Source organism: Pelodiscus sinensis, chromosome 10, assembly GCF_049634645.1.
Source record: "Pelodiscus sinensis isolate JC-2024 chromosome 10, ASM4963464v1, whole genome shotgun sequence".
Lineage (NCBI taxonomy): Eukaryota > Metazoa > Chordata > Testudines > Trionychidae > Pelodiscus > Pelodiscus sinensis.
In genome coordinates this window covers 20,656,183-20,680,089 of record NC_134720.1, presented here as the reverse complement: position 1 = coordinate 20,680,089, position 23,907 = coordinate 20,656,183, and the positions used below count along the sequence as shown (strand labels likewise).

The 23,907-nt window shown below is 41.3% G+C and overlaps 1 protein-coding gene across 3 annotated transcripts in view; it reads right to left on the bottom strand.

Moving 5' to 3' along the window:
* Window positions 1-22,591, bottom strand: part of ZBTB38 (zinc finger and BTB domain containing 38) — a 37,820-nt gene extending 15,229 nt beyond the window's left edge. The window contains exons 1-2 of one of the 3 annotated variants that reach the window (XM_006119872.4): window positions 22,516-22,591; window positions 21,624-21,687 (exon numbers count right to left, since the gene is read on the bottom strand). Coding sequence is in view for 1 of the 3 variants with exons in the window: in XM_025182993.2 (XP_025038778.1) it covers window positions 21,473-21,490 (18 nt within the window). In the remaining 2 variants the exon portion in view is untranslated. The other 2 variants (XM_025182993.2, XM_014571926.3) reach the window with 2 other exon arrangements.
* Between the last annotated feature and the right edge of the window lie 1,316 nt (window positions 22,592-23,907).

Below are 23,907 nucleotides of genomic sequence, written 5' to 3'. Positions count from 1 at the left end.
AAGTACAGGTAGGAACTGAAGATGAAACAGTCAAAAGAAAAAGAGTCCCACTGAACTACATCACATGAAGGCAGATAACTAAAAGGTGACACATTTTATAAGTGCTTGCATACAAATGCTAGAAGTGTAAATACTACAATGGGTGAACTTGATTGAGTGCTAGTATTAAATGTGCATATTGATATAATAGGTATCGCAGAAACTTGGTGTAACAATGATTATGAGTCGGACATGGTAATACAAGGATACAATATATATAGGAATGACAAAGTAGGTTCTGCTGGTAGGTGGCACTATATGTGAAAGAAAACAGAGTCAATTATAATAAACATCATAAATAAATTATACTGCACCATAGAATCTCTATGGATAGAAATTCTATGCTGGAACAATAAAGAGTATAGCATTAAGAATACTACCAACCATCTGACCAGGATGGAGATGGGGATTTTAAAATGCTCAGAGAGATCAGAGAGGCTATAATAAAAAATTCAGTAATAGGGATTTAAATTATTCCCATTTTGACTGAATACATATATCAGGTTGGAATGCTGAGATAAAGTTTCTAAACGCCATTAATGTTTGCTTTTTGTAGCGGCTAGTCCTGGAAACTACAAGGTAAGTGAAACATAGGATGTAGTCCAAGAGCATGGGCAGTGGGTGTAGCTGTTGCTTGGGGAGGCAAGCTCCCCAGTCTATGGCTCTACCCATATTCGCCCCTTTGCATTTTCTAGGTCCCATCCCCACTCTGCTCAGGCCCAGTTGCCATTCCACTGTCTATATCTTCTCCTTCCTCCCACTCTCTGGTCACACTTTCCAGCAAAATCCTTGAATCCAAATATAGCAAATGTCATTTGAAAAACAACAACAACACCACCACACACTCTTCTAAAATTTATTTCTAAATAAAATGGAGCATGTTTTCTGCTGCATGCCAGATTGTGAAGCCTGGACATGCAGAAGGTACCTAATTAAACACACTAAATTTGGGAATAAAATTGTCAGACACAGTTTTTTTTGATGTACCCTGAAGTTCGTCAGAAATTTTATTATTTGCAAAAACTTTGTAGTAAGGGAAAGTCAGCTATCCTGCTGAATGTATCATTAAATATTATTAAATACATGATGCAGCCCTTCTCTGTTTTACATTTTCTTAATCAGTATTTCTAAGCTGATTTTATATTTCAAATATACTCTCAAGCCTTTATAATCCTTCCAGATTACTATGTATTTAACACTCTGAAACAAAGACATTATTTTAAATTAAGCCAGTCAGCGTGGTTTAGTGTGTTCATAAAGTTATTTGCTTTTAGAAATAGCTAATCAAGTCAGGGTGGAAATGGGTCATTCACTTAATGCTCTGAATGATGCACTTCCATCCTGACTATTCACTTCATGAACAAAAGCAACTTCTTCCTTATGTATACCCCTAATTGTGTAACTTCCACTCTAATTCATCTAATGAAGTGGTTTTTACCCACAAAAGCTTATGCCCTAATAAATCTGTTAGTCTCTAAGGTGCCACAGGACTCCTCGTTATTTTTGCAGGTACAGGCTAAAATGGCTACCCCCTGAGACTGTTCACTTTTAAGTTACTAGATCAACATGGAGGAAGATGGAGCGGGGGAGGAGGTTCATCAGACTACAACAGCCTGCTGTGGGAGTCTGCAGGAATAGTCAAAATGGACATAGAAAGATGGGAGAGGTTGAACACTAACCCCAGGGAAGGAATTGTCTCTTCTTGCCTCTTATACTGATACACATATCAAAGAGGGCAATATATCTAAATGGCTCTGTAAGAGTGATCATAATGTAATTCAATATAATAATCTTCTGGGAGGGAAAATACCAAACAAGCCCACCACAGTAACATTTAACTTCAAAAAGGGAACCAACATAAACAAGGAATCTAGTTAAAAAAGAGAAATTACAAAGATGGTCACTCGAGCAAAATGCCTGCAAACTGCATGGAAACTTTTACAAATATTGTAATAGAAGCTCAAATTAAATTTTTTTTAAAAAGAGGGCCAAAAATGCTACTATGGCTAAGCCGTACCACAAAAAAAGTGATTAGAGAAAAAAAAACTGAAATTCAAATCCTACTAAGGAAAATAGAAAGGTGCATAAACTCTGGGAAATGAAGTGTAAAAGCATAATTAGGAAGACCAAAGAAAAATGTGAAGAGCAATTAGTGAAAGAGAAAAACAACAGCAAAAATGTTCAAGTATATCGAAAGCAGTAACTTTGCCTAGCAAAGCACTAGAGTCATTGGATGATCAAGGTGTTTTAGGAACACTCAAAGAAGACCAGGCTGTTGCAGAGAAACTAAATGTATCCTTTGCATTGGTCTTCACTGTGGAATGTGTAAGAAGCAAAATGCAGGACAATGTGTAAGAGAGCATCATACACTTGAGCCATTCCTTTTTGGTGACAAACCTGAGGAATGGTCCCAGATTGAGTTGTCAGTAGAGGAGATTTTGGAATAAATTGATAAACAACAAGTCACCAGAACCAGATTATATTCACCCAAGAATTCTGAAGGAAGTCAAATATGAAAATGCAAATCGACTATCTATGGAATGTAACCTATCACTTAAATCAGCTTCCATACCAGATGACTGGAGGATAGCTAAGATGACACCAAATTTTTTAAAAGTTTTCAGAAACGATTGCCAATTACAGGCCAATAAGCTTAACTTCAGCATCAGGTGAGTTGGTTGAAACTATAATAAAGAGCAGAATAACCAGACACATAAATTGACATGGTTTGTCTGAGAAGGGTCAACATGGCTTGTGTAAAGGAAATCCTGCCTCGCCAATCTATTTGAATTTTTCAACAGGGGTTAACAAGCACATGGACAAGAATTATTCAGTTGATATAGTGTACTTGGACTTTCAAAAAGTCTTTGATAAGTCCCTCACTAAAGGCTCTTAAGCAAAGTAAGCTGTTGCGGGATAACAGGGAAGGTCATCCCATGGATCAATGACTGGTTAAAAGACAGGAAACAAAGGATAGAAATAAATGGTCAATTTTCAGAATGGAAAAAGGTAAAATAGCTGTGTCCCCCATACTGGCAACAGTTCTGTTCAACATATTCATAAATGATCTGTAAAAAGGGATAAACTGTGAAATGGCAACATTTGTAGATGATACAATAGTACTCTAGATAGTTAAGTCCAAAGCAGATGACAAAGAGTTATAAAGGGCTCTCACAAAACTGGATGATTGGCAGATGAAATGCAGTGTTTATAAATACAAAGTAACGCACACTGAGAAACATAATCCAAACTATATATACAAAATGATGGGCTCTACATTAGCTGTTACTGCTCAAGAAAGAGATCTTGGAATTATTGTTGATAGTCCTCCGAAAGCCTCTGCTCAATGTGCAGTAGTGATCACTTTGGCTCATTAAAAGAAAATAAAAGTGGTGATTCAAGAATCCCCCTTTGTAGTTTATTGCTTAATGGACTAGAATCAACATAGTTCTACATTATTTCTACAATTACACTTACATTTCCTGTTTTAGATTCTTACTTCTTGTGTACGTCACTGTAAACATCGGATACTACTTCTGTTTTATATCCTCATTGACATTTATAAACTCTTAGTCATATTTCTAAATCATCTCTTTTCTCAAATGTTTTCCGACATTTTAATTCAGACATCAGTGCTGTAATAAGGCAACAGATACACAAATATTATGTTTAAACTGTCAAATCTCTCAGATATATGAGTGTGAGAAGCTTCTCCTTTCTCCTTTTTGCAGTTCATCAGTTGCAATTGACCCTTCATGTCTCGTTGTAAAGTTTCACTGTAAAGTTTTCTCATGCTGGTAGGAGTATTTAGCCCATCATCAATATTCCAAGATAACCCTAGTATAAGAAGGGCACAATGGACATTTTTTCATGAAGATTAAGGCTATGTTTATAGTACAATAATTCACCTGAAGATGGCTCAGGGCAGCTAGCTCAGGCCGAAGGGCAAGAAAACAAGAGAGCAGATGTTAAGGGTTGGGCTGGAGACCAAGCTCTGGGACTCTCCCACCTCGCAAACCTGAGTCTGAATATCTACAAAGCATTTGTATAGTCTCACTGTAACAATATGGTTTTTCTGTAGCCATATTGGTAGGCCTAAATTAAAGCCTTCTTCTGCAGCCAGACTGAAAAGCAGCAGCCATTAGTTGTAAAGCCTGGAGTCACATACTCACATTCCATCTAAACTGCATTAAAATAGTGTCACACTAGGCTGTGAGACGGGGATCCTGTCCTAATGGCACCCACTGTCACCAGATAAAGAAACAGATATTAAGATAGGTAGAGAAAACTTAATTAATAGCATTTCGTCTGGCAAGAAATTGTTTACCAATAGTTATGGTTGTGGAATCCACATTCTATGATTATTGTCTTCACTTTCCTATTTTTTGTCTGTGTGATCTCTGTCTGGTTTGTAACCATTTCTGTCTGCTGGCTAATTCATTTTGCTAGGTGTAAATCAGCTAAAGTGGTGAGGTATGACTGGTTAGGTAATTCCGTTACAGTATATTATGATTGGTTAGTAAAATTATACTAAAATAATTGGTTAAGATATAGCTAAGTAGGACTCAAGTTTCACTATATACACTGGTGTCCAAGAAGGAGACAAGCAAGCAAAAGTGAAAGAAGCAAAAGAATAGAAGGAAAAGGAGGAAAACAAGAAGGCGGTGTCTAGACTGGCCAGTTTTTCCAGAAAATCAGCCACTTTTCCGGAAAAACTTGCCAGCTGTCTACACTGGCCGCCTGAATTTCCGCAAAAGCACTGACGATCTCATGTAAGATTGTCAGTGTTCTTGCGGAAATACTATGCTGCTCCCGTTCGGGCAAAAGTCCTTTTGCGCAAAAGGGCCAGTGTAGACAGCCCAGATTCGTTTTCCGCAAAAAAAAGTCCCGATCGCATAAATGGCGATCGGGGCTCTTTTGCGGAAAAGCGCATCTAGATTGGCACGGACGCTTTTCCACAAAAAGTGGTTTTGCGGAAAAGCGTCCGTGCCAATCTAGACGCTTTGTTCCGAAAATGCTTTTAACGGAAAACTTTTCCATTAAAAGCATTTCCGGAAAATCATGCCAGTCTAGAGGTAGCCGAAGAGGGAGGGAGGGAGGGAGGGAGGAAGGAAGGAAGGAAGGAAGGAAGGAAGGAAGGAAGAAAGACCTAGAAGAACTCATTTCCAAGACACAGCCTAAGACTAGAGCTGCCAGAACTCCTCTGCACAACCGACCGTGATGTGCAGCAGCTAAGATCCAGAGACACTGACTTTGCCTGGCCAGCAGGGGAAGCCTGCCTGCCTTTATTAGGATTGGTGAGCATGACACTATGTGCTTAGCATGTGTATTCTGCTCGCTTGGGAATTGTCAATAAATAGAGAATAAGAATATTACTGTGTAAGGCTCTTTCAGTGGCAAAAGATCTTGCAAACCCGCAGGAAGTTACACCCTGAGCCCTAGGAATTGCGTAAAGGTGTGTGTCCCTACAGTGTGGAAAGGATAGAGAAATTTGTGCAGGTAACACTACAGCCTCAGCCTCAGTCAGCTGAGACAGGCCATCTGGGGTGTTTTATTGCGGTGTAGATATACCCTTACTGTCTCACCTATAAAGTCAAAGTCTTATCATTATGTCCTAGATGGCAGCAGAAAGTATGAGTGGCACATCAGTGGGTCTACTCAAAAGTACAATCTGTGGAAACTATTCAGAATATATTTCCCAATGCTTGCTACATGTCTGGTATCAAGAGGTTAAAGTCTATCTTTGCTGAAACTTTAGAATTACTTAAAATTGCAAAGTTTTCAAAATTCTTCTCATAAACTCTCATGCCTAACTGATTCTGCAAAATCTAGTAGACTCCCTCTCTGTGTGTTGCCCACAAGGTGGCGCTGGATTCACACAAAGGAAGCACTGTCTTCTTCTGTGTTAGACAACTGGTGAAATAAGGGAGTACACAATTTCAAGAATGATATGAATAAACTATGGCTGCCAGATTGAATAAAGTTATGTATGTCTGTTTATGTAAGAGGGCAATAAAACCAGCCTCTCATCTTTAGTGTAGTTCCTTCCAAAAGAATTTGAGCCTCTCAATCCATCCCAGTGTTTGAGAGCATTTCAGTTCTCAAGATCAATGGTTTCCAACCTGTAGGCCACAGACCTCTGTGGTCCACAGGCAATGTCTTAGGCTAGGGTCTCAAACTTTCAGCCCTCAGGCCATTCCTGGGTAGAGCATTTGCACAATCCAAGGAAACGGTGCATTTGGTGGGTGCACTCACTCTGCTTCTCTGCAGCTCCTGCTGCTGCAGACAGTGCAGGGGGTACCGACTGCTGCCACCGCCCCATGCTAGGCCTCTCCAGTGATGACGGAAGCTGCATCCTTGGGGACAGGGTGCCATAGCAGGGAAGGGGCGACAGGAGAGGAAGGGGTGGTGGTGGGAAGGGGCAGGGCTTCGGAAATGGTAACAAACAGTCCCCCACTGAGCCACCAGGATTCCTGGGCTGGATTGTACACTTGTTCCAGGCAGGGTTGGTCTGAGCCATTTTGGTGCCCTGGGCCTGGGTGCGCAGCACCGTCCCCGGATGCGCAGTGTATGCACGGGCCTGCCCCTGGGGTGCAGGCCCGCCCCCCTAGAGTGCACAGGCCCGCCTCCCGGGGCGCATGGCGCATACGTGAGCCTGTCCCCGGGGTGCACGGTGCATGTGCGGGCCAGCCACGGCCACTGGCGCGCAGCCCAGGGCCTGCCCCCAGAGTGCACGACGCATGCGTGGGCTGGCCACAGCTGCTGGCACGCGGCCCAGGGCACCAAAGGCCCAGGGCACCGAGGCTCACGGTGCATGTGATGCCCAGCCCGACCCGGCCACCGCTGCTGGCGCGCAGCCCGGGACGGGCTACACCTGGCCGTGCAGGGCCCCGCGGCTGTCGGGGAAAGGGTGCTGGCCGGTACCACGGGAATGGGGGGGCGTGCGCTGTGGGAGCCGGGCGTGCAGCCCCTGGTGGCAGCTATAAGGGACGCTGCACGCCCCCCCATCCCCGTTGGCTGGCGCCCCAGCCCGCCCACCCCTTAGTCCAGCCCTGGTTCCAGGTGGGGATGGCCAGTGAGCTCAAAGTTTAAGATCCCTGGTTACCATAGAACAGTGATTTTCAAACTGTGGACTGTGGGAAGGTCTACAGACTATGTCTAAGATTTCCAAAGGGGTCCACAATGGTATTTGACATTTTTTAGGGGTCCACAAATAGAAAATGGTTGAAAACCAGGGATTTAGATGATAACTTGAAGGTGCTTGCCGTTTAGGGGGTGTACCGGGTTGCCTCACCCCAGGTCTCTCCCTGACCTGGCACCCCAGGGCTCTGGGCCCTGCTCTGCAGGCCCAGTGGCCTAATCACAGTTCCACAGGCCCTGAGGCTGAATCATTGTCCTGCAGGCCCAGAGGCCTAATCACAGTTTCACAGTAAAGGGTGGAGTAACAGGGTCCAGGCCCTCCCTCTCCGCCAGGCCCCAGCCCGGGACCCTATCAGTGGTGGGTGGTTCCCACCACTGGCTCGGTGGGGAGCTTTCCCCGAAATGCGCCGAGCCCACCGGGTTACTCCCGGTGCCCTGCCCTAGGCTGCTTTCTACCCCGTCCCCCTGGCTACCGCGGACCCTACTGTCATGTCCAGATCTCACGTCGGTGGCTGGATTAATTGGTCCTATGGCATTTGCGCGTGCAGTGACGGTGGCGAGATTAGCTGCAAGGCGTGGCCGGTGAGGCGGTAGAGATCGCCTCAAGGGCAGTGTCAGCAGCGCTGGCGGCAGTAGCCGTGGCTCTGGTGCTCTAGCAGGAGCTCCTTCCCCTCTCGAGGTCCGGGCCAACTGAGCTGTACTGCCGGCTTTTATACTCAGGGTGCACTGGGAGCATGCCCAGCAGGGTCGCGAGGGAGGGTTGTATTCCCCCCATAGGCGTACTCTACTTCCCCTTGTTCAGTGTGGGGCTGGCCTGCCCCGTCACAGAGGGTAATAACCAGTGCGTTTTTTTTAGATGTACCGGCACCTATTTTCCCTGCATAACTTAAATGAATTGCATTCTCCTTGGGCGTATGGGCACCTCTTTTCCTGGGCCGGCGGGGCTCCTGACGGAAGCCTGCTAGGGACACGCGGCTCTTAAAGGAACCACGACGGTATTTAGTCCCCCAGCGCAGCTTTTTTTTTTGCTCAACAACTTTCCCCTGGAAAGTTTGTACAAAAAAAGCACTGGTAATTAACTACATCCTGGGCTAAATTAATGCTGTAGGCAAAAGATGTTATTAGCATAGAATATTATTTTTATTGATTTTAAAAGAAATCACCCTCAAGTTATTATTATACTTAACTATCCAATAGTCTACTCTATTTCAGACATAATGTTATGAGAGTTTCTATGCTTTAAATGGAAGAAAAACAGAAACATTTTGGAACTGTGTAAAAGGTCACTAGGTGAAATGCTAAAATTTGGTGGCCATATTTGTTGCTGGCATAAAAGTGACAAGGTCCTAGAGCAGTAACAAATCTGAGGGATTTGAATATTGTATATGTAAACTACCATGCATTGAGACAGTAGCCACATAACAACCGTGGTGCTGTGATTAACTGAGATTTCAGAATAATCCCAAATAATCAGATCATTCTATGGATAGTCAGATGCAGGTCAATTTCATTTCAGCTTTGTCCTCTTCTTTTCTCCTACTTGAATGTATTTATGTTAGCCCAAATGCCTTGACCTAAGTATACACACCATTTTACTGCATTCAGAACATTAAACAGCATTTTGCAAGATTGGGAAGCAAAGGAATCTCTTCGATATGGTCAGTAATGCAGCTTCAGGTTGCATTAGGCCTTCTCGCTGTTGTATCCTTTTCATACATAAAGGCTACGTCTACACTGGCCCCTTTTTCGGAAGGGGCATGCTAATTTTGAAAGTGGGAATAGGGAAATCCGCAGGAGATTTAAATATCCCCCCGGATTTAAATAAACATGTCCGCCGCTTTTTTTACGGCTTGGGGAAAAGCCGGAAAAAAAGCGTCTAGACTGGCTACTTTGAAGTAGGAATAAGAGATCCTCCGGAATAGGGCTTTATTCCGGAGGATCGGGCCAGTCTAGATGCTTTTTTTCTGGCTTTTCCCCAAGCCGGAAAAAAAGCGGCGGACATGTTTATTTAAATCCCCTGCGGATTTCCCTATTCCCACTTTCAAAATTAGCATGCCCCTTCCGAAAAAGGGGCCAGAGTAGACGTAGCCAAAAGGTTGGCTGGTACAGTTCCCTCATCTCCTCCTCAAAACCTCCCTTTTAGCTGGCAGCAGGGAGCAGCACAACATTCAAGTTCAACTGCATCCAGGATCCTTTGCACAGAGGTGGGGCTAGATAGGTCCCCAAAATATTCATATCCTAACACTAAACATAGTTCTGATCTCCAAATAGGCCCCAAGCCCATCTTCCTTTCCTAGTCTGAATATATGGGTTATCTTCATTTTAAGCATATCCAGAATAACAATCATAAATGCATAATTAGGCTATTTTTCTTAGCTGTAATTCTATTCCCTGTTGTTCATCTCATCAGAAAAGAGTGTAATGCTACTACTAGAACTAGGAAAGGCAGAGAAGTATCGGCCTCAGGGTGAATGTACACAGCACCCTAAACGCTAAATATTTTGAGTCTATTTCAAAATTGCTTATTTTGAAATTTGGCATATCTACACAGCACCAAATTTTGAAATAATGTGCTATTTCGAGACCATCCCCCAACCCTCATGGAATGAGGGTTACCGGGATGCTGAAACAGCATGCCCATTATTTTGAAAAATATTTTGAAATAACGGGCGGCTTGTGTAGACACGGGGTAGCTATTTCAGGATACCTCTAGTATCCTGAAATAGCCATGCAGTGTAGACATACCATCAGTGAAGAAGGGCCAGGGGAAAGAAAGTCACATAATTCAGTTTGGCTATGTTCTTCAGCTCCAGGGTAAAGTAATGATTATCTTTTTCCTGTGCAAGGCATATTGCTCTTTAGTCTGAAATAGTTTGCATTGACTGACCTTCCATACTGGTGGTGGAGAGAGGTGGTTCTGATGGCTCTTGTCCTGACATCATGTCATTGCCCACACACCCTAAATAGAGGCTCAACCCAATGTCCCAGTCTGTCTATGCCACTGTGTTGCCCCTGTGGCAGGGTCAGACCAGAGAGCTGCTGCAGAGGGGGACAAAGGCAGCCCAAAAAGGATAAAGACAATTAGAGGGCTGCAGGACAATTAGATGCAGCTGGCTCAGGCAGACTGGGGCCAGCGGACTCCTCTGCTGGCTGGCTGGAGGCCTTGAAAAGCCTCAGCAGTTGGAAGCTGGGGGGTAGGGTTGCCAGGTGTTCGGTATTGACCCTGACGGTCTGGTATTTTTTATTCCTGTCCGGTAAAAAAATTCAGAAAATACTAGACACCTAAAATGTCTGGTATTTTCTGATTTTTCCCAGCCAGGAGGCGAAAATACTGGGTGCTTACCTGGTTCCACAGGGGAGCTGTCTGACCCGGAGCAGGAAGACAAGACGGCGGACGGCGGATGGCCGCCAGCAGCCTGTTATGGCTAAAAAGCTTCAAAAGCATTTCTTAAAGGGGCCATGCTATTTTTTGTTTTGTTTTGTTTTGATTTGGTTTTTTTGCTTAATAACTCGGGGTCCTTTTTTTTTTTTGCTCAACAACTTTGGTCTCCCCCTTTTTTTTCCTCAACAGAATTTTTTCCCCGATGTTTTTTTCCCCTGGTGTTTGGTATTTTTGGCAACCCTAGTGGGGGAGGAGGGGGAGAGTGAGAGGATGGAAGAGAGGTGAAGGAGAGACAGAGAGCCAAAGGTTACAGAGCAATTAATACCAACATTAGAATAGAAACAGCCAGGGAGGGAGTCCCAGGAGGCTGGTCCTGGAATGTGGCAAGGGCCCCTCTCACTCAGGCCATGCTGAAGCCAGACTCTCTTTGCCAACCCTAGGGGTTGGGGTTTTTAGCAGGTCTCTGTGGTAGGGAGCTTGGCCACACCTCCTGGGACTCTCTCCCTGGCTGTTTCTGTTCTAATGTTGGTATGAGGAGTCAACTGGCCCCAATCTGCCTGAGCCAGCTCCCTCCCAGCTGCATCTAAGGGTACATCTAGACTACATGCCTCTGGCGACAGAGGCATGTAGATTAGACTACCAGGCATAGGAAAATGAAGCGGCAATTTAAATAATCGCCGCTTCATTTAAATTTACATGGCTGCCGCGCTGAGCCGATCAGCTGTTTGTCGGCTCAGCGCGGTAGTCTGGACGTTCCGCGGTCGACATCAAAGGCATTTGTCGACCACCCAGGTATGCCTCCTGGGATGAGGACCACCCAGGTATGCCTCCTCATCCCAGGAGGCATACCTGGGTGGTCGACAAATGCCTTTGATGTCGACCGCGGAACGTCCAGACTACCGCGCTGAGCCGACAAACAGCTGATCGGCTCAGCGCGGCAGCCATGTAAATTTAAATGAAGCGGCGATTATTTAAATTGCCGCTTCATTTTCCTATGCCTGGTAGTCTAATCTACATGCCTCTGTCGCCAGAGGCATGTAGTCTAGACGTACCCTAATTGTCCTACAGCCCTCTGCTTCTATTTACAGGTCTTCACCCTTTTCCCTCCTCTGCAGCAGCTCTCTGGCGTCACTGACGCTGCTACATCCCAAAACCTGTGATGGAATTCAGACTACACAGATTCTTTACTGTCAGACCCAAGAGAGAGGCATTACAAAGATGGGCCTCTGTGATAGTTCACACATTACAGAACGTAACTCCAATGCAAACTATACCTTCTTCCTCAACTAGAATAAGCCATCCTGCCAGTAATCTCTGGTTAACTCTCTGGGGCATGCATGTCCACTCCTGAGCTCTCTAGCAGAGGTCTACAGAGGTTTTTACATTAAAGTCCACACCTGTTCATCCTAAAAAGGCTCTGGACTAATGGAGGAAGGGGGAAGGTGTCAGTTAGTGAAAATAATGCTTTAGGCATTGAACACAGAATAATGTACCACCTTTGGCTAACATTATAAGAATTAATATACTATTCATGTAGATCAGTGTTTCTCCACCTTTTTTTTATAACGTACCCACTTAAAAAATTATAAGAACCCCCAGTACCTACAGATTGCAGACACCATTTTTTTTCTGCCATTGTGACACATTTGTTTAAACAACTTAATTGTAGCTGGGCGAGCGATGAAATTTTTGGGTGTAAAAATTACAAAAATAATAAAGCGCTGTAAAACTTAAAACAAAAATTCAGTTTTCTCCAAATTTCAGTTGTGTTGACGTACACCCTTCCCCCCTCCAGACTTCTCTCAAGTACTCCTAAGGGTACTCGAACCACTGGTTGAGAAACACTGATGTAGATAAACACTGATGTAACACAACTACTTGAGATAGGGCCAAGCTTCAACATTTGAGATCAGGTCTCAACTCTCCCAATATTTGAGAAAATTCAGATCAAACTCCTTGGTTTGGGCCCTTCAGAAAAAGTAAACAGGAGTCCGTGTATAATTTCTAATTTTAAGTGCAGAATGAGTCTCAAAGATTGAAAGGGGCTTGAATCAATTTTCTCTGTATTAGGCAAATGTATTGCAAAACAACCAAAGACAGCATTCCAATATTCCAGAACTAATAGCCTTTGTCTTTTCATGTGCCTGAGAAAGAAAGTTAAACAACTTCATTAAATGGCATAAATCCAAACTCTTCTGCTAAGCAGAAAATTAAATAAAAATGCAACCTGTTGGACTGCTACTAGAAACACAGCAGACCTTGCATCTGACTGTCTCTGCAAAACTGTTTCCAATATTATTTCCATCTTCGCTTTGTTATAAAGTTCTCTTTCTTTTCTTTTTTCCCCCCTGTTCTCGTTTGGAAACTGATACATGCGCATGGCTTTAAACAAAAAAACAGTCGTCATACTGAATTCTGGCACACATTCAGCTAGCAGAAGGCAAGATAAATGTAGCCTAATCTAATCTGTCCTTTTTCAATTTCAGATTAAACAAATATTCTCTGAATATCTGAGGGAATTTATGTCTGTAATGATTTTTAAAATTACAAAACAAACTGAATTTATTTTACACGTAAATAGATGGTAAAATTCTTATTCATTTGCTACATTATCATCCATACAACGAATAATTGTATATTATTGTATATTATTACAAAACATTTTCTAATTGATTGTGACGATCACTAGATTGACTTTTTCTAAAACAATCACTTTCATGTTAGTTTCCTCTTTAAAATTGCTGGTGTGTGCAATTACTCTCAAGGCAAAATTCATTTCTGCAGAGTAACATCTAAGGGTCTGCATTGTCAGAACACACTGCAGACTTGATGAGACTATTTTACACAAGGCTCTGCATCAAATTCTGTCCTCAGATACAGAAGTCATTCGGAGTCAGCACCAATGTTCCCTCTTACCTTTGCCATCCATGTATGGAATAAATGTGTTCATGTCCACCAAGGCGTATGTGAATATGCACTACCCATAGAAACAAAAAGAATGGTTGTGGGAACTCTGCTAATCATCTTGGTGACATTTGAAACTATTCTGAGTAGTGGTGCCAGGTGTTCGGTATTAACCCAGACAGTACGGTATTTTCACCTCCTGTCCGGTAAAAAAATTTCAGAAAATACCAGACACCTAAAATGTCCGGTATTTTCTGATTTTATCTGGCCAGGAGGTGAAAATCCTGGGTGCTTACTGGTTTCTGCAGGGGAGATGTCTGGCCCAGAGCAAGGAGACAAGATGGCAGACGGCCGCCGGCAGCCTGTTAGGGCCAAAAAGCCTCAAAAGAATTTCTTAAAGGGGCCATGCTGGTTTTTTTAAATTTTTAAACTTTTTTTTGTTTAACAATTCTTGGGGTCCTTTTTTTTTTTTTGGTTCAACAACTGTGGTCTGCCCCGTTTTTTTTCCTCAACAGAATGTTTTCCCCAATGGTTTTTGGTTTTTTTGGGGGGGGGGGTCATTTCGATATTTTTGGTTAAACCATCTGGCAACCCTACTTCTGAGCAGCTGCACAAGTGCACAGTTTACAGGGAACACAGGTCAGCACTACAGAAATGGAGATCAGACGTCCCAATATTAAGGGTTTTGTCTTATACAGACAACTATTACCCAGCCATCTCCCCACCTAATTTTTTACACTTGTTGCCTGGTCAATCTAACTATCAACCCAGTCCTGAAGTCCTAACTCAGGCAAAACTGCCACTGACCTCAGTCTTAGGTAAAGATATAAGGACTGAGCCCTAGGCCCTCCTCCTTTCCCTTATGACTGTTTCATACTGTTTTCTGTGGAGTTACTCCTGATTTACACAGGTGCAAGTGAGAGAAAACTCAGGCCTCATGCAAACAAGTATGGTCATTGCACAGGTGTCTGCTAAGTCTCAGGGGCAGATTCAGGCCTCATATTTCCATAGCACTGTTGCACATGTATTGCAAAGGAACATTCTGAGACACTGTCCGCGGAAGAGCTGTCCGTACCCATATACAGAATATGCAGCTGTGTAGGGCACCTGAAAATTTGGGACACCACTGGGTCTTAATATCCACACACACCCCTTCCTACCCCTGATCTGTGGCTGCTGCAGCCTGGCCAGTCTAACTTCATAGAGAAGGCAGATAACTTAAATCAGATGAAGCCTGCCAGACCTATGAGCAGCACATTAAGACTGTGAAAGAGCCATTCGAGTGGTAATAAAGCCATTTAACAGGTATCTGAAACCACCATGTCTATACTGTCAGTTTCTGAATTTACTGTTATCGTGAGCTTTCATGGGCATAGCCCACTTCTTCAGATAACTGGAGTGTTAGATGGTTTCAGTTTGCCTGTATAGACTAACTCAGCTACCCCCTGAAGCTTCTGAATTTACTGTATTAGTCCATGGAACTTGTGTTAAAAATTTGCTTTAAAATATTTCATTAGTGTGTTGCTGAAGATTAGAAAATCACAACTCTAAAAAATCTTCCCCTGGCTGCTGTCTGGCAGAGGGGCACCGATTTAACAGTATTGAGTAGGACCCCATAAATCTTAAGGACAGGGGAGGCCAACACTGGGATCCCAAGACATATTTGTCTCTTTAACAGTTAAAGTGCAGCTTTATGACCCCACCCCCATAATCCTGCCCCATTCTCTACCTACCAGACTGGTTGGGGGTGGGAGGGAGGCAGGAGAAGCTTAGTATCTTTGCTTGCTGTGGAGTGATGAGGTAGGGGTTTCTGCCCAGCAGAGACAGGGATCTGAAGACTTCAGCCCTCCAGGGTGTGCCTGCTCAGGGCTTCAGCAGGAGCAGATGCTCCTGAGGTGCTTGCTACAGTTAAAGCCAATATCAAACATGATCTTAAGAGAATCAACATAGCAGAACATAGAATCCCTTCTAATTCTACCACTTAAAATAATGCAGAAATAGGATAGAGTACTTTGTTTTCTTTAAAAAAAAATCACATACACGTAGACTTAATAATCAAAGTTAGTTTTGGTTTCATTCTATCGAAGAATCACATTGACAGTATTTATCATGACTAGCATTCACTTCAATGCAATGTGTATGTTTGGCAGATTGCTGAGAATTACAAACACATTCACCATGTTTAAGATTTTTTTGTAATTGATATTACATACTGTAGCATATCTCATAGGAGCTAATCCAAAACAGTGTGGTTGATAGGAATCTTTACATTCTTTTTCGATAGATGATTAATGTATCTTTAAAACATATCACTGGCCTAAGTTTTGTCAGAGCAGACTCTGGCATGATAGACTTTGCTCTGATGAAGTACTAATCCCATTTTTATGAGCAGTCTGAGAATTGCCTAGGGGCCACATAGGATGATGAGAGCCAACCCCTTGTTACGGGTTATACGGAAAAGAGCCCTGTAACTAAGGCACCAGTTATAGGTTACATTGTGAAGAGCCCCGTAATCCCTGCACTGGGACCAATTAAATGCCCAGTATAGGGCAGCAGGGATGATAGGCAGGTAGTGCTCCCTTGTGGCAGGATATCTGGCCTGCACTGACCCTTTAAGGGTTAAACCCAGCCCTGCAAGAAGGATGGTGTGGTGAAGCCAGTAGTTGAGGCAGAGACATCCAATTAGGGCCCAGCTGGGACTGTATAAATAAGGGCTTCTGGAGAGCATTGCTGACCAGGCCATGAAAAGTCCAGTTGGTGGCACTGTGAGGCTAAGGCAGGCTAGTCTGTACCTATCCTGGCTCCATGCTGTGCCCTGGAAGCAGCCAGTAGGTCCGGTTCTTACCCTCCTGCCTAAAGGGGCTCCATGCATTGCCCCCACCTCAAGCACCAGCTCCACACTCCCATTGACTGGGAACCATGGCCAATGGGGGCTGCAGGGGCTGTGCATGTGAGCAAGAGCAGCATGTGGAGCCTCCTGGTCCCCCCCACCTATGAGGCAGACCTGCTGGTGGGTTCCAGAGCACAGCCAGATAGGCCTTCATCCCTCTGTGCCGCTGACCAGGAGCTGCTCAAAGTAAGCCCACACCCCAATCCTTAGACCCAACTCCCTACTGCCAAACCTGGAGCCCCCTCCTACACTCCAAAACCATCATCCATGGTCCCACCTCAGAGCCTGCACTTGCAGACAGAGGCTGCACTCCCTCCTGCACCAGAACTCCCACCTCAACCCATAGCCCCCTCTGACATTCCAAATCTCTCGTCCCCACCCCAACCCCAGAGCTGCCTTCCACACCCTGAACTCCTCATTTTTTTGTCTCATTCCAGAGCCCAAACCCACAGCCCCTCTCCCACCTAAGTGTAAGTGAATAAGGATGGGGGGGGGGGGGAGGAGTCACTAAGGGAGGGAGTAATGTAGTGAGGGGGGAGGGGCACCTCGGGGAATGGGTGGACCTAGCACGTTCAGTTTTGCGCATGTAGAAAGATAGTAACCCTAATCATAGCTGGTGAAAGTTCCTTCTCCCAAGCAGTTCCTCCCTTCTGGAACATAAGCCCCTTTCTCTCTTTTGTGAGCTGACTCTTCATCTTTTTCTAAATTTTATTTAGTTACTCTCTCTCCCTCTGCTATTATTTAACACTTTAAACATTTTGGAATAAGGTTTTATATAAAAGATGCTGAACAAAGTGACATTGTTTTGTGCAGTAACTGATAAGTCTTGGGGGCCAGATGCAGGCAGTCTAAGTCATGTGTACAGCAGTAGCGGTACCACAGTTAAGAATAAAAGAGTTAGGTTCATCTTCCTTTTTCAAATATACCAATAATCACATTCATAGCAACTGCAGAATCTGGCCTCTGAACTTCAGATAATAAAGCTGAGCCCAATATAACTCTTTTTTCAATTTTAGCAGTGTTTCTTTTCAATATTTCGCTTTCATATAGATAGTGTCTTTCAACCTGTGGTCCACAGACCCCTGGGGATCCATGGATTTTGTTTAAAATTTCCAGAGGGGGTCCGCAAATGAAAAACAAAGGGTGGAAATCTCTGATTCAGATATACCATGGCATCCACATTTTAATTTCAGCAAGGTAAGAATAAAAGATTAGGTCTAACTCAGCAAGATAAACTGAAATAGCAATACTGTAATAAGCCGTTTTATTCATAAGGTCAAGCCAAAGATTTTGATGTTTTGACGAGGCTGAAGCTTAAAACACAACTTTGAGGAATCCTACAGCTTTCTGGTATGTGGTCATATGAAAGCTAAGAATAAAACATGGCAGTCAGAAGATGAAGATCAGTACTAAAAGATCCACTAGATGTTCAAGACAGCACTACAAGGATTCCCTGATAATGAGAACCCACATCAAAAGCTGTGATACCATGACAAAAATCAACAGAACCTAGATGACTTCACATTGTAAGCAGTGGGATGTTAATGAAAAAGACCTTACTGAAACGTAGGTGGGACTGCAGATAGCATAGCTGTTGGAACAATTGTAGTTTTGTCTCCTTTGTATTCAAAATTTGCTTAGTTTTTCTGCAAGACAGAAACTGGAATTCATAGGCTTAAAAATAGCTTTCAGTTATAAAAGTTGGGGGTTAAATATCAGATATTTGGCATCCAAAGCAGAACTGGAAAAAAGTCTGCATTTGTCTGGTTGTACGCTGGGAATGAAATTCTACTGCTCCAATGTACCTCTTTCAGGCCTCAAAGCCATAAGATTTACATAAGATTTACATATGGTGCCCTTTGTGGTAGAATCTGGGCACCTCCCGTTCATTAGAAGCATACTATTAAAAACAAACATAGCAATCCATGCTGGAAGTTTAAACTCAGAACAGAGTGATAATAAATAGAATCCCCCTTAATAAGTGAATCATCTTGTTCAGAACAATTGCTGCTCTCACACTGACAATGAATTTTCACAGAAGCCAGGGAAGCAACATTTATTATTTTGGTATTATCAATTAAAAAGGGTCTACATTCTGACAAAAGAGAAAATTTGCAAATGGAGACAAAACAAACATACTGAAATAACCAAGAATTATGTTTTAATTCTTTAAACATTGTGGGTATGGTACGATCATTTGAACCACAGAGACAAAATAAAAGAATGTAAAAAATTATGCGTATGGTGCTCCACCCTCTTGCTAAGACATGGTACAATATACTAAAAACATTTTAAAATGTAATTAAGATTGCCATTGCATAGCTTTTGCTCAGGAGTAACTAAAATTTCCTAGAAAATAATGCCATGCACAGAAAAAAACACAAAGAAATACAGTGTTAATAACAGCACTGAGGAACCAGCTGCAAAGTACATTCCAAGGATAAAATGTACATCAAATCCTTGCAACCAGAAGGAATGAAATTATGAATATAATTAAAAATCTCTACTTTAAAATGTCATTTGTAAAACACACACTAGTAACTCTATTTAATGTTTTCACCTGCGTTTCTTTAAATGGAATGGGGAAATAATGCCTGTACTGTATCAGACTAACCTAGTAAATAAATCAAATGAGTTTGGAATGATTATTCAGCATTGGCCTATCAAAACAGATGATAGAAGTCATTTATTGGGAATACACTGAACTGATGATCCGTTTAGAAACAAATTAAAATGAGTGTAGAAAATCTTTTTAAAAATAAATTAAAATTAGTTCGATCACAGTGAGATTGTGTTTGTATGCCTCTTCTCTTCCACACAAAATGTACTTAAGCATTTTAAAGTCAAGAACATGAAAGGAAAATGGCTACCGTGATGCAAAAAATATCTTTGCAGTAAGAATTTCTCAAATCATGAACCAAGGAGATCCATAAGGAGATAACCAGGTTATAAGCTAAGTGGAAACATTTAGCACAATTTAAGACTGCCTAAGAAATTTTCTCTAGCACAGATGGGGTTTGATTTTACAAATACTGGTAAAAATGTTAGACAAGCTGTTTTATCTAATCAATATTTACTCAAACGGTGCAAAATCTGTGATTCATACATTACAGCAAACCACAAATGAGATATTAAGTTTTGCTGATGTCCCAAAATATAAAAGCACTTTTTGAAAATGGTTAAACATGGTGCTTTAGATGGACTTCAGAAGGGTTCTGTTTAATGAAAGGTCCGCAGCTCTACTGTTGCTAAATTCAGTGATTATGAAAGAAGGTTTAAGGATGTTTTCGATTCTCTACATTTCTCAGCTGTCTATCGTTTTAGTGATACTTGCACATTAGTAATAATGAAACTTCTATTTTATACAAAAACTGCACAGACCTTGAACTGCATTTCATACAATGCTTAAAAAAGATACTTTGGTACATTTCTGGAGGCAATCAATGCAAAACAAGAGAAAGCAGTTCTTGCAAACATGGCGTCACTTAAGAAATGATAATCGCACGGAAACATAAAATGAGATCAGTTTCTCATTTAGAACTAAAAAGTAACTTAACAGCAAAATTTACATTTGCATCATGGTATTTAACAAGAAAACTTTCTTTGTATCTCTACTATAGCACTTTTTAACAGGATTTGGTTACCAAGGAAACAGGTCTGGCCCGGTATTAATTTGAAATAAATTTATTTCAGAAGCCAGTGTCAGAAGTACAATACTGATAATTTATTTTTTGTAAAATTGCTCAAGTTCAGGCTTTTGTATCTAGAGCTGTTTAGTTTCAATTTCTAAACCACTTTTGTTTGAAATAAACCATACTGTATTGAGCTGATGTTCATTAAACTGACAGGGCCATCTATATCTATTTCTAAAAACATTATGCATTAAAATAAAAAGAAATACTGTAGGTTTTCTTTGGCACCTGAAATAGAAAAATATCTCTAATAAAGCAAAATAATCTTTATTTAAGCATTCACGGAGCACATTGAAAGACCGCTTCCTATAGTAGAAATTAAATATTTTTCATTTTTCTTATCCAGCTTAACTTTTATTTTTACATTTTATCTACAAGTCCAATAATTTTCAAAATAGATTTTAAAATGCACCAAATCAATAGTCTTTTAAAAAATTCTTTTGTTGCATAAGCGTTGCCACGCCCTTATTACCTATGATTATTTTAACAGACATGATTGCTTCACTTTCACAACAGATTATTTTATCAGGTGAAAACAATCGTCATGCCAATATGTGAAGCCATACCATTAAGTATTAGATTATTGTTTTTTAAAATTAACTGTTCGATACATTTTTATACTGAAAGCTACATTTTAAAAACCACTTTGTCTTTGCAGCACTGAATGAGAAATCTACAAAACATGCAAATCTCAACCTACCTGTGTGTACCTCCTAATGCAGTGTTAACATGGCAGTATACCCAGCCATTTTTATGTAAAGCGATGGAGATCAATTGAATTCTCGGTCTTCTCGATAAATTTTTAGAAGCAGTTGTCAAAAATCAGATGGGAAGCAGCTTGAATACACTGATCATAAGAACTGAATTTATCAGTAGGGAAAGCAGGAGTGGGGGGGGGGCAGGAGATGTCCACATCCAAGGTTTTCTGAAACTGCAACACAACGTAGTCTCCCTCCCACCTACAGAGGGTTCAATGAGTGAAGCTGACCACTGCAAAGGCCACTTGTCACATTTGCTAAAAATCAGCCTATTGGTATCACTGCTGAAAATACAAACTCGATAACCAAAGCCCATTGCACAACGTGGACTGCGTAAGAGTTAAAAATAGATTTGACGTGCCTCCTACCTGCATAATAAATATGTACGTTTCAAGTGCTTTAATTTGATATTCACATTAATTAACAATACAGCATACATTATTTAAACTACAGTAAATACAAGAAAAAGGGTGACACCATGTGGAAGCAGAGTTTGCTTTTATAAAAAGGGCTAATACTGTATTTTGAATGTTATGACAAGCTAACAGATCACTATACTGTAAATGAAAGAGAATTTTAAAGGTGATGCTTAAATATCTAAGCCTGTAATGAAGCACAAACAAGTCTTCACTATCACATATGGCACACAGAGCATTTACATACTCACATTTGAAATAGTAGGCATGATATAATGAATTCTATACACAGCATGCACACAGCACAAGCAACATTAATCCTGCCTGCCATTTTAGGCTTGCAGGAATAAGATACATACTGCAGCACGGCTCTGGTAAGGGTGGAGGCAAGGGACAGCTCACCTTAAATGCAGTATCTGATTAATGTTGTAAGTGACACTGCACATCAGCTACAGTCTTGATTCAACTGCGTGGGAGGGAACAAAGAAAAAATGTCATCAACTGGTGATGCAAGATGAGCCCCAGTCACTAAACAGTGTGCAGAAAACTCTAAATTCTGCAATAATGCAGTAATAGGTATTTCAAACTCTTATCAAAACCTGCTTCTACAGTGACAGCATCCTTCTGTTGAGGAAAATAAACCAATCTTTCTGCTCACTGAAGAAATGCTGGAATGGCTACAGTAAGATACTCCGGGTGAAGAAAGATTTCATGCAGTATGTATTAGGTTCTGGATGCATTTGCTATGCTCTCTTAATTTTTAAGCTTACACTATTTTTTAATTAATAAAAGACAATACCAGAAAAAATGCTCAGCAATTCTAAACATGTAATTTTGATGTAACATATAGCAATTCTTTTTCTACAGCTTATCAAAATCCTGAGCAGTATTGACAAAACCACAAGATCACAGGGTCTGACTGCACCATCAGCTGTCTGTGTCAATGCTACACCCTGTTAACCACAAGCAATGTTAGAGCTAAATATATCTGCAATGCAGAAATGGCAGATACTTTGTTGTTTAGAATTTTGATTAAATTGCATGTTCCTCCACTCTTAGAAATAATAAAATAAAGAGAGAATAAACATAAATGCCATGCTGGTTTCCTTCACATACTGTATATATCAGACGCTGCAGACCATGAAAGCCATCATAAGTATACTGACCTAAATAACGCTAAGAAGACTTAAGCAGCATACAAACATACTCACTATCAAAGCAAGAAAAGCAAAACAATGATTGTCTAATCAAACTGAAAGCAACTACTCACTACCGTAGTATGAATTCTACGTACTGTATGGGCACATCTCATGTTATGGTGAGATGCAATGCTCCTTTGTTTTTTCTCAGAAGCTTTTCTTAGCTACAGTTGCACAATGACATTCTGACATCATGGAGGTCAATGCAACCACTGAAGTGTTGTCGGGGGGGTTTTTATGACTAGACTGATTTTAAAAAATTTAATCTGAAGAAATACAAAATGCCACAAAATTTATTTAATATCTTTCTTCTATCTTCTGAAATTAATACGGTGCATCTTGTTTGGCTGCGTACATTAAATTGGTATCATCCTCTGCAGAGATTGTGATAGGGTGATCGTGGGAATTAGATTTTTCTAAATTAGTAGAGGTATACATTTCCAAAAATGCCTTACATTTTCCTGAAACACTCAAATTATGGTCAAATGTTTAACACGTGGAACAAAAATATACAGAGCTTTAAAAAAAAAGCTGCTTATCTGAGGTTTTGAAAAAATGCCTAGTAAGCAAAAGCTGTTTTGCTACATTTCCATTGTCAATGTGTCCCCAAGGGAAGAAGGAGAGAAATGGAACAGCTTGCTGTGATCGGTACTACATTCCCTTAAGAATGAACTGCCAGGTGAGTGAAACAAAGTCTAAAATCTACCTGGTTTAGAAAGTGGATTTCCTTATTTTTGAAAACATTTTCTGTGGCTCATCAATTCTTCTTTCTCTCCCTTCCCCAAACCACATACAACTAATACCTATTTAAATGCTGGGAAACAGAGGGTTTATTCTTAAATGCTAGGAAACAATCTGAATACATTTTATCCAAGTTTTTTAAACCTTAATCTTATTTAGCCAATGCATCATTGAATGTAAATTGTTTCTACCCTGGTATTGAAGTGAGTGGATGTTTGTATGCATTACTAACTATTTTTCTGTGCAAATTCCAATCTTATGTAAGGGACAGCTAATAATGACTACAACGTTAATTCAGAAAATAAATTACACAGTAATAACTAGAGATTGCCATACAAGTATGTAGATATTAAATGTAGGCCTTTCTAATAACTAATAAGATTACCTGATCAGATGCTAAAGGTTCTTTCTGTTTGCTTTATTTTAGTTAAAGTGAATATTTCTCTCTGAAACTGGGAGATTTTTCACTATGAAAATATATCCAGCTTTGGCATTTTGTCCTGTTTGGTTTAAAGGCTGAGGATCAGATGATCCAAGCAGTATGTGCTTTAAAATATGCAGAATCCCCTTCCATAAATAACACATCTGTCACATAGCAATGAAACCAGGCCAGCAACAGAAGAGGATAGAGTTATAAAAACAGCTATCATTCTAATACAGGATTACAAAATAACTGAGTTACAAAATTGCTTTTTGTGAGGAACTGTCTGTTCATACAAATACTGCAGCACACAATTAAAATGTTT